The 11,879-nt window shown below is 39.1% G+C and overlaps 1 protein-coding gene across 1 annotated transcript; it reads left to right on the forward strand.

Annotated features, from left to right (window-relative positions):
- Nucleotides 1-7,423: 7,423 nt before the first annotated feature.
- Nucleotides 7,424-8,869, forward strand: LOC111913675 (protein FAR1-RELATED SEQUENCE 5-like). Its single transcript, XM_023909395.1, has 3 exons — nucleotides 7,424-8,099; nucleotides 8,196-8,761; nucleotides 8,843-8,869. Exons 1-3 carry the CDS (start codon nucleotides 7,424-7,426, stop codon nucleotides 8,867-8,869), a joined length of 1,269 nt encoding a protein of 422 aa, XP_023765163.1.
- The last annotated feature ends 3,010 nt before the right edge of the window (nucleotides 8,870-11,879 follow it).

An 11,879-nucleotide genomic window follows, 5' to 3' on the forward strand; every position in this document is an offset into this window, starting at 1 on the left:
TCATAGGGGTATTTGGTCTTACTCTAATTATCTTAGTTAGTTCTTCTATTTAGCTATTTCTTATATCCCTTTTCTCGCGTAGATTAAAATGGCTGGATTTCACCATGGAGATCCGTACTTCCCAAACCAAGGCAATGCTGGTTGGCTAGAGGCAGAATCAGAAGATGATCACTTAATCCCTTTGGATGATCACCATGCTGAGGGTTTTTCCGAGAGTTCTGACTCGGAGCCTAAAGTCAACAACCTACCCCCAACTGCTCAAAACCCAAACCTGAACCCCCGTCCTGTGTTTCAAGGACCCACACCTCTATAGGCCACTAACTTGACTAGATGGAGTTAGGAACAAGGTCATCCCATTCCCTACAATTGAGACCGAAGTTTCTACAACCTCACTAAAGGAGGTTCTGCTGATAGAGTCCTACCAATCATGGTTCGTAGAATTTCCAGAATCACGATACTAGGTCAAGCAACTATTAACCGGGTCGTGGAGATTGAAGCCAACTCTGGCGTTAACACTGTCCACATTCGCCAACTAGAGTCTGCTCATGAAAGGGTCGTGGAGATTGAAGCCAACTCTGGCGTTAACACTGTCCACATTCGCCAACTAGAGTCTGCTCATGAAAGGACTCTGGTCCGCAATGCAAATCTGCAGAGGGAACTTGCAGACACTCAAGCTAAAGTTAGGGAACTTCGATCTCAGCAAGTGAGAGCTGACAGGCGTGTGAGGGACATGGAACGTCTACTATCGGGATCAAGAACTCATGCTAGAAGTTCTCGTCGCCGATAGAATCTCGTCGACTCATCTTTTGGATATAACCTAGTTTATGAAAAACTTTGGTCTAATTTCCTATCTTTATAAATCTTAGACCTATTAGGTCTTGATCTAGTCTTAATTCTATCAAAATTTTCCATCTTGGTTGATGTAAGGCCTACTTCTAGGCCATTTTTCCCTTACTTGTTACATCTGTAATTCCAGTATAACTGACAGATATCTAATCTTATGGAAATCATTATCCAAATGTTGTCATCTTCATTTAGTCATTCTATTCATTCTGTTGTTGGACTATGGGGAGTTAGTCCATGAGACACGTTCATTAATCATTTATTCTTATCCATGTCTTCATCATTTAAGCGTATAGTTAAAGATGCCGCCACGCAGAAATACCAGGCGTAAGCCAAACAACGAAGCACCGATACCACCACCTCCACCTCCACCTGAACCTCTTTAACCACCTACTCCTTTCGATGCCAACATGTTCCAGGCAGCTTTCACAGCGGCAGATGCAGCTGCTGTGTTAGCAATCAACACTCCTGTCCCTAGTGGATCAGGATCAGGTGCACCTCCCTCGAACCATGGTGAAAGCCATGGGCACCCTCGGGAATGCACCTATAAGGACTTCACGAACGCCAAACCCCGCAGCTTCAATGGTACTGGTGGGGTTATGGTGTTAAGGCAATGGATTCAAAAGATGGAATTTGTCTTTGAAATCTACGGATGCCAAGAAGGCAACAAGGTCAAGTTCGCAGCTTGTACATTCTCTGACAGAGCACTAACATGGTGGAACGACCATGTTAAGTATCTGACTTTGGTGGTGCCGTATTCTATCGGCTGGGAAAAGTTGAAAGACATGCTGATGAAAGAATATTGTCCTCGAGGTGAAGTACAAAAACTCGAGTAGGAATTCTGGGGTCTACAAATGGTTGGATCCAACACCACGACCTACACAAATAGGTTCTGTGATCTGGCAAACTTATGCCCTGATATGGTTAATCTCGAGAGCAAGAAGATAGAGAGATATATCTGGGGACTGTCGCCCCAGATCCAGTCAAGTGTGTTAGCCTCCAGGCCTATAACTTTTGATAGTGCCAAGGAACTGGCACAATCTCTCACAGATCACAGGAAACCTCAGAACCCAACAATCGCTACACCCGTAGCACAAAAGCCCAACCCCGAACACAACAGGAAGGGGTGGAATCAGAGGAAAAGAGGGGCTTCGCAAGGATCCTCCAAGAAATAACAACTTGTGGCGATCAATGCTGCCACAGTGACTCCCATTGTCCCTGCGAACCCCTTACCAGCAAAAACATATGCTGGAACTCTCCCGAGGTGCACCAAGTGTAATTTCCACCACCACAGACCTTGCAAGGAGATGCAGTGCTCTAACTGCAATAGGAAGGGACACACAATCCGTTTCTGCAAGAGTCCAACAGCTCAGGCCGCCCAGGTTCCTAACGCCGGTACAGGCCAAACTTGCTACGGTTGTGGCGAAGTGGGCCACTACAAGAGGAACTTCCCTAAAGTGGGGATGGCTGGAGGAGTAGGAAGAGTTATGGCCCTAGGCCACGAGGAAGCAGTAGCTGATCCTATGATAGTTACTGGTACATTTCTCCTCAATAACTCATATGCTTGCATACTTTTCGACATTGGAGCAGAGAAAGGTTTCGTAAGTTGCAAATTTGCACACCCGCTTAAACAAAAACCTTGTGCATTAGATAATTCATTTATGGTAGAAATGGCTAATGGGAAAACGGAGAGTACTAACTGCATATACATAGGTTGTACATTAACATTAGATGGCCATACATTCAAGATAGATCTCATGCCAGTCCCAATTAAATGTTTCGACGTTATCATCAGCATGGATTGGTTAAGTCTTCTTCGCGCCGACATCATATGCTTTGAAAAAGGAGTTCGTCTTAACCTTCCTAACAACGAAACCTTAATTATCTACGACGACAAACCTAGTATGAGCCTTCGCATCATTTCGTGCATTCAAGCCCAAAAGTGCTTGCGAAAGGAATATCATGTATTCCTCGCACACGTCGTTGATACAAGTCAAGAAACGAAAAACATTCAGGACATCCCAGAAGTATGCAACTTTCCCGACATCTTCCCAGAAGAACTTCCCGGTTTACCACCGCAACGCCAAGTCGATTTCAGAATCGACTTAGTGCCAGGAGCTACCCCCATAGCCAAATCTCCTTATCGTCTGGCACCGGCCGAGATGCAGGAACTTTCCAGTCAACTTAACGAACTTCTCAAGAAGGGATTCATTAGACCAAGCTTCTCACCATGGGGAGCACCGACCTTGTTCGTCAAGAAGAAGGATGGATCATTTCGCATATGCATCGACTATAGAGAACTCAACAAACTTACCATTAAAAATTGTTATCCTTTGCCCCACATTGATGATTTATTTGATCAACTTCAAGGAGCCAACTACTTCTCGAAGACAGATCTACGATCCGGATATCACCAACTACAAGTGTTAGAGGAGGATGTTCCCAAGACAGCCTTCCGAACTCGTTATAGGCACTACGAGTTTGTAGTGATGCCGTTCGGATTAACTAACGCGCCCGCAATATTCATGGATCTGATGAATAGGGGGTTTCGTCCTTACTTGGATCGGTTCTTCATCGTCTTCATTGATGACATACTCATCTACTCTCGAAATAAGGAGGAACATAGCCAACATCTCCGTAAAATCTTAGAAACATTGCGGTCGGAGAAGCTCTACGTGAAGTTCTCCAAGTGCGAATTTTGGATTCAGCGAGTCAAATTTTTGGGCCATGTTGTTAGCGAAGAGGGAATGTACGTGGACCCTTCCAAAATTAAGGCCATCGAGAACTGGTCAGCACCGAAGACACCTACAGAAATTCGTCAATTTCTAGGTCTGGCTGGCTACTATCGCAAGTTCATTCAGAACTTCTCCCGCATAGCAAAACATTTTACAACCCTGACCTAGAAGAACGTAGCCTTTGAATGGGAAGAGAAACAAGAAAGAGCGTTCCAAACGCTCAAACGAGCCTTGTGCACCGCACCAATACTATCCCTCCCCGAAGGGATAGAGGACTTCGTTGTCTATTGCGATGCATCAAATCAAGGACTCGGATGTGTTCTGATGTAGCGAGGTAAAGTCATAGCCTATGCCTCGAGACAGCTGAAGACACATGAGGTTAACTACACCACCCATGATCTTGAACTAGGAGCAATCGTATTTGCTCTGAAGATCTGGTGACACTACCTGTATGGTACAAAAAGCACGATCTTTACAGACCACAAGAGTCTACAACACATTTTCGACCAGAAAGAGCTCAACATGAGAAAACGACGATGGGAAGAGCAACTCATTGATTACGAGTGCGAAATTCGTTATCATCCGGGTAAAGCCAATGTAGTAGCCGACGCCCTGAGTCGGAAAGAATATACTGGTCATAGAGTCAAATCTTTGACTGTAACTATCCATTCACACTTGTCCATGCAAATTAAGGAGGCTCAGCTCGACGCTTTGAAACCTAAAAATGTGTCTAGTGAATCCCTTAGAGGGATGGATAAGAACTTGGAAGTCAAGGGTGGCGGAGCCTTATACCTCATGGATCGGATCTAGACACCGAAACACGGTGGCTTCAGAGACTTGATCATGACGGAAGCTCACAACACTCGTTATTCCGTCCACCCGGGTTCAGATAAGATGTATCCGGATCTTAAAAAGTTTTACTGGTGGCCTAACATGAAAGTAGATATTGCTATCTTCGTGAGTAAATGCCTTACTTGCGCAAAGGTCAAGGTCGAATACCAGAACCCCTCTGGTCTCCTACAGCAACCGGAGATACCAGAATCGAAGTGGGAGCGGATCACTATGGACTTCATAACCAAGTTGCCCAAGACGATAGGTGGACTTGATTCCATATCGGTCATCGTCGATAGACTGACCAAGTCTGAACACTTCCTGCCGATCAAAGAAACAAACAAGATGGAGAAACATACCAGGACTTACATTAGGGAGATTGTAAGACTGCACGGTGTTCCTATATCCATTATCTCAAATAGAGATTGTATATTGACATCGAGGTTCTGGGAGTCGTTACAAAGTTCCCTAGGAACTAGGTTGGACATGAGTACAGCCTACCATCCACAAACCGACGGGTAAAGTGAGAGAACTATCCAAACCTTAGAAGATATGTTGCGTGCCTGTGTGATTGACTTTGGAAAAGCTTGGCATACCCATTTACCCCTTGTCGAATTTTTCTACAACAACAGTTATCACACGAGCATAAAAGCAGCTCCATTCGAGGCCCTTTATGGAAGAAAGTGCAGATCCCCTCTGTGCTGGGATGAAGTGGGTGATACCCAGTAAGATAAGGGACGAGTTCCCGAAAGCACTCTCACGGGTCCGGAGATCATTCGGGAAATGAAGGAGAAGATCGTTCAAATTCGTGAATGATTGAAAACCTCTAGAGACTGACAGAAAAGCTACGCTGACAAGCAGAGGAAACCATTTGAATTCCAGGTGGGCGACCGTGTCCTACTGAAGGTCTCACCCTGGAAGGGCTTGATACACTTTGGAAAGTGTGGGAAGCTCAATCCAAGATACATAGGGCATTTCGAGATTCTCACGAGAATCGGCCCTGTAGCTTACAATCTCAATCTACCGCACGAACTCAGTAACGTACATCCTACCTTCCACGTCTCGAACTTGAAAAAGTGTCTGTCCGACGAGACTCTTGTTATTCTACTCGATGAGATCGAGATCAACGAGAGCCTCAACTTCGTGAAGGAACCAGTAGAGATTATGGATCGAGAGGTCAAGCAAACAAAGCAGAGTCGTATCCCGATAGTGAAGGTGCACTGGAATGCAAAGCGTGGACCTAAATTCACTTGGGAACGAGAGGATCAAATGAAACTGAAATACCCTCACCTTTTCGCTGAGTTATTTGTAACTTCTTAATTGCTTAAATTCTAATTTCGGAATGAAATTCCTTTTAAAGGAGGGATGATGTGACAACCCAAAATTTCCATTCTATACAAACAATATCACTTCAATAGAAGTTATAGTAGTTACAGTTAATTTTCAGACTTTTTCGTGTAAGTTTGAGTAATTCAGGGTTTACACTTCAGGAGATACCAGGAGAGTGGATGCACTAGGATTTAGTGCAACACTGTTATTCCAACACTCTGCTATATGAGAAATCATTTCAGGAATAAAAATATTTTCTGCCAAAAATATCTCAGGACTATAAATAGAATTCTAAACCAAATTAATTCATTACTCGCATTTACAACTAGACAAAAGCCATTTTCTCTCTCACGGATCTTCAGGTTTTTATACCAAAAGGTGAGTAACTCTCTCTCTAGTAGTGTTAGAAAGCATATTATGTGTTTATAACATGATTTAGATGGCTAAATCACTAGATTTAGGAGTTTACTCCCCAAGGTGTTCTTGGGCGGTAAACTCCCGAAACAATGCCTAGACCTTCCCTTATGATATGATACTACCTTGGGCTTGTATAGAAGTGTATTAGGGACAAGAAATCAACCAAGAAACACATATGTTTGGGTGTTCACGGCCCAAGAAGATCTTGGACCGTGAACTCCAAAATCATGGACAAAAGGGTGCTTTTAAGGCACCTAAAGCCTTACACATTTACTAGAAATTGTTCCCACTGAAATGAAGGATCAAAACACATCAAAATGACCCCTCAAAGTGAGTTCACGGCCCTAATAAGGTTCTAGGGCCGTGAACATCAAAGAAGCGCATCAAAGTGTGCCTAATGCCTTCATATGCTTAGGATAAAAGTTTAAGACCTATACTACATGTGTATGAGACTTGAAAGCATCAAAAACACCCATCCTTAAGAGTTTACGGCCGAAAAATCTAAAGGATATGGCCTTAAGGCCGTAAACTCCTCAAAGGGGTGTTTCTATGCCTTAAACCCTTCCAAGAATTAAACCACCAAGTTGGAATAATTCTAGGGATCATTTACAACTTCAAAACACAAAATACCACCAAGTTTGGCAGTTTACGGCCGTAAACTCAAGAATTTACAACCGTAAACTCCAATTGTGAGGATATATGGAGAGTAAACTCATGTATAGGGTCCTTTGGAACCCTAAACACAAGTGCCTTGTCCCACAATAGCTTATATGCAATCCTTTGGGCTTAAAACACTTATATAAAGTGTTTATTATCTTCTAGGATGTCTTAACTTTATCAATTAGTAATTTAAGACTAATTGAGTGCATATATGTGTGATTATAAGTTCATTAGGATCGTAGTGTGTGTACAAGTCCTCACTTGACACCTAATAATCCTACATCGTCTAGTTCATCCAAACCACGATCTACAGGTGAGTTCATACCCCTAAATGAATATTTTAAATGTTTTAAATAACTCATATGTATTTTATAATTGTGTTTTCATCCAGCAGATTTCACATACTACAAAATGTGATGCATGAAATGGTTTTCTATCTTAAAATACCTTGATAAAAAAAAGTATTAGTTTTGAATTGTTTATTAGCATGACATGAAGTCACTCTTAATTATTATTCAAAACTCTTAGATATCTTGCAAAACCATTACGTTTACCTTCTTGAACAAACAATTGCCTTCAAAGATGTTGTTGTGTTTGATGTCACTTATATGACTAACAAATTCAAGATACCTTTTTTTCCTTTTACTGGGGTGAATCATCATGGACAATCTATACTTTTTGGTGGAGCATTGCTTGAAAACGAAAAGGAAGAGACATTTGAATGGTTATTTGAACATTTCCTCAAATGTATGTTTGGCAAGTATCCGAAGACAATTATTGCCGATCAAGACAAAGCGATGGGCAATGCAATAAAAAAAGTGTTTCCAAAGACTCAACAGCGTTTTTGTTCATGGCATATCAGGAAGCATGAAAATGAGCACCTTCGATCGTATGTTTCCCGTTACAGTGATTTTCAAGAAACACACAGACAATGGGTAAATAGTGATAGCATTGAACAATTTGAAGCAATATTGGAAGATATGCGTATTAAGTATGAACTGGAAAGCTATTGTTGGATTAGTGACATGTATTACCAACGTATACATTGGGCTAAACCCTTCTTGAAGGATATTTTCTTTGCTGGTATGACCACAACCGGGCAGAGTGAAAGTATCAGTTCATTTTTTGATGGTTTTGTTAACTCGAGGACCATGTTGAATGAATTCGTTGTGCAATACGACAAGGCAGTTGAGTCACGAAGGGTTGCCGAAGAAGACGAAGACTTCAAGACTATGAACTCGAGGCCGGTTCTTTCTTCAGTGCGTCCAATCGAAGCAAAAGCAGGTCAATGTTATACTAGAAAGATGTTTGATACTTTCAAAAAGGAATGGACATAAGCTATTACCAATTTGACTCATGAGACTCTAAAAAAAATTACAGAAGAAAGCACATATAGAGTTGGGCAATTGGATGTTGATAAAAAATATTGGCGTATTGTTACCTTTCATTCTTTAAATCAAGTCAGCGTCACATGTTCGTGTTGTATGTATGAGACAAATGGGATTTTATGCAAACATAGCTTATATGTGATGAAGAAGAAGCATGTTCAAGAACTGCCGAGTCACTATATTTTACAGAGATGGACCCTTGAAGCTAGGTACAAACTGGGTAGTGTTAGTATCGGACTCGGAGAAATAAATAATGAAAATGGAGTTAGTGCCTACACATTATTTTGTGTTCGTTCGAATTTTACTAAACTAATTGAACAAGCAAGGGACTCTCCTTCGGAGATACAAAAACTCAATACGATATTGATAAGTCTTTTAGATGATCAAGTCAATCGAAAAAAATCTATGCCTTTAGAGAATGCATCTCAAAGTTCTTGTATGCGAGCTTTGCAAGTAGATATGATGCCACAGTTATCTATCTGGGATCCTCTTGGTCCAACTACTACAAAAGGGCGTCAAGGATTGGGTCATTATGCTACTAGTTCTTCAAAAAGAAAGGTAATTATAATAATAATTTAATGATTAAAAAACGAACTGTAATGATTATATTAACAATATTTTATTTTTTTCATATATCAGGCGGATGAATCGTTGCAAGAGACATAATGATGACATGTGTTGTTTCTGTGGGCAAAAGAAAAACTAGATACTTCATAACATTTTTTTTTGGTTAACTGCACCTTTTTCATGTTTTAGACACAAACAATGTATGAGTAATCTGGAAGTTATTGATGTTTCTTAACAATTTTAATGTTTTCCAATGAAATTTGTTGATTGTTTATGATTTGTGTGAATATTGATGCTTCTTAGTTTTGTCTTTTTTGATTTTCTCACCCACATGGACCTCAATCATTGGCTGTTTGGCATGTTTTTTATAAGAAACTGGAAATTCATGATAAATGGTATTGAGTTTATCAGTTTGGGAAACATAAATATTACATTGCTTATTGTCTTTTAACAAATCATCAACTGAAATTGGTTGCATTTCTTCTACTTCTTTCCTCAACTTCTCAAACAAAACAGATGATAAATAGCTCTCTCCAAAACCTGCATGAATTGTCTGGAAAAATAATTGAATAAAAATCAGTACTTTTTTTTCATAAAAATCACAATGTTTAATATCTTAATAGAAGTATGTAACTATTGATTTGATCTGTAACAGTAGCTGAGTAGCATGATTAAAATATTAAGTTTGTGTGTCAATGGAGCATGTCCAATAACCAGAGGTACAACAAGAGGGCTATTTGGTAATTTACTACCACCACTTGTTATGAAATAAAGAATTAGGACACAGTTGTTCTTGCTTGCCTGTATAAAATCAGTTTCACAACCAAGCATATAATGAATTTGAAAATCAAAAGTGAAATTGAGTGTCAACATTACCAGCACTGTGAACCAAATGGGCAAGCTCATGGTGTATAGAAACACGTTCCTGTTGTACGATTAAAAAACCAAATAATATAATTAGAAAAATACGAATTACATGACAAAAATTAAAGTTAAACACATAAGAACAATCTTGCCTTGTTGGACGATTTTGCACCTATCCATGGCAGGGGACTACAATTGCTTAATTTATTGAGTTGATGAAGTTGAATTCATAGTTGATGTTACTGATCCTAACTTTTAACTATTACATGTGTTTGACTACATCAAACTCTAGTTTTAAAAAAAGGAAATAAAAGAAAGATGGTGAAAGAATCGATCAAGCCTTTGTGGAGCAAAGAGGACCAAAAATAAATAAACTGTGTTGATGTGCTTCTCAAATACGACTTCACAGAGGAAAAAAAAAGAAATAACTTTTATCTACAAATGAGTTAACTGTGAAAAGTGAGAACAAAAGACCCCATTACTTTGTATTCATCTTAATTACATTGTATTCATCTTAATAAAGGCTATATATAGCCTAATATGCATACATCACGTGGGAGAAAAAATAAAACAATAAAATACTATTCAAATCCTAAAGTTATGACAGCAACCTACGGGAAAAAAATTCACAACCGGCTAAATGTAATAGGCGATTATGGAAGCAATAGGGATCAACTTTTAGTTGTTATTTTTTTTCAATATGGAAACAATAGTGTTTAAGGAAATTGTTATTTTTTTCAATTAAATTAAACCACCAATCAAAACTACATAGTTTTAAGCATCGGGTATCTAACCTTATATACTCTTAAGGGTATATTCACTTTTCCCATATATATATATATATATATATATATATATATATATATATATATATATATATATATGGGCCACAAACTTAAGGCCTAAACCCAATGCTAGACTGAAAACACATGAGTTTTCGATCCAATCTACAAATAATCCAATACTATTTTCGGCCCAAATAATAAAAACAATAAATGCTTAGAAAAGCAAAGTCTAAACCATATTTTTGACCCAACAATCTCCCCTTGGATTATAGCTTTCTTTTCTAATTGACCCAACAAATTCCCCCTAAAATGTAGCTGGCTTTTCTTGTCCATCTTCATTGGGAGCTTGGCTTCAACGTTCATCTTTGATTTCTTCATAGCTTCAAGATGAACTTGATGAATCTTCAATGAAAGAATTCATCTTGAGCAGTTGGGCTTTTCTTCAGAATTTGACATTGAGCGCACATTGGGTGAGGAGGCTTCTTGTATGGATTCATGAAAGATAGCGCTTTTTGCTTGAGAATCTTCAGAGAGAATATCATAGAGAACTAATCTACTGGATCAGTTCAACAGGTGTAAGATAGCAGCAGACAGATTGAAGAGGCTTCAATGCAATTCGTCACATAATCTTCAAGTGCAGCTTCACCTTGCTTTTGGGGTTGAAAGATTGAATGTTGAAAGAAGAATCTTCATTTCTTGCACCTTTGAATGAGAATTCTTCGAAGATCACGGATGCAACCTTGGCTCATAAATCTTTGACACAAACTCCATGAGTTTCATTTTCACCTGAATTCACTTTTCAAGACAAAAAAAATCTAGAAGAAAACTTAGCACACAAATTAAATTAGAAACAAAAATATTTTTTGGATTTTTTTTCTTAAAAAGAAATAAAACAGAAATAAAAATATTTTTGGATTTTGAATTTTCTGACTTTTGTTTGATTTTTTATTTTTTTTAATTCTGCCCCTAAATTTGTGCATAGAGGAAAACTATGAACAAATTTAACAAAAAGAAAAATATTTGGGATCAAAGTTGTCAAGCAATCTAATATCGTTTATCAGCACACGCCTGCATGTCTAGATCTTGTCAATCATCGGTATTGTAGTCCACTTAATCACAAAGGATGTTGACAATTTGGACAAATTATAAGTGACAAGTCATTGTGATATATATTCCTAAATGGACATTTAGCTGACGACGACCAAGGATAGTGTTGTCCACTTAAATTAAGCCGCAAGATCTACATACAACCTATTAAACGGTTTAATTTTAAATGTACTAGAACATGTTTCCCATTACCCGATATGCCCTGGTAATCAAGAACTTCCAAAGAAATCCTTACTTTAGGTGAGTATTCAATCATTAAGAAAGAAGTCAGATATAGAAGTGCATATGTTGTATCCTAGGTCGGATGTCTTCCAATCACACAAAGGGAAGAACATATAACTAACATAGATAGG

Source organism: Lactuca sativa, chromosome 1 (assembly GCF_002870075.4).
Source record: "Lactuca sativa cultivar Salinas chromosome 1, Lsat_Salinas_v11, whole genome shotgun sequence".
NCBI lineage: Eukaryota > Viridiplantae > Streptophyta > Magnoliopsida > Asterales > Asteraceae > Lactuca > Lactuca sativa.

What these genes read in the sequence shown, in the direction of transcription:
- LOC111913675 (XM_023909395.1), top strand. Translation starts at nt 7,424, where the DNA reads ATGACTAACAAATTCAAGATACCTTTTTTTCCTTTTACTGGGGTGAAT. An exon ending in TCCAATCGAAGCAAAAGCAG is followed by an intron (nt 8,100 to 8,195) that starts GTCAATGTTATA and finishes AAAAAATTACAG; the next exon opens with AAGAAAGCACATATAGAGTT. An exon ending in CTAGTTCTTCAAAAAGAAAG is followed by an intron (nt 8,762 to 8,842) that starts GTAATTATAATA and finishes TTCATATATCAG; the next exon opens with GCGGATGAATCGTTGCAAGA.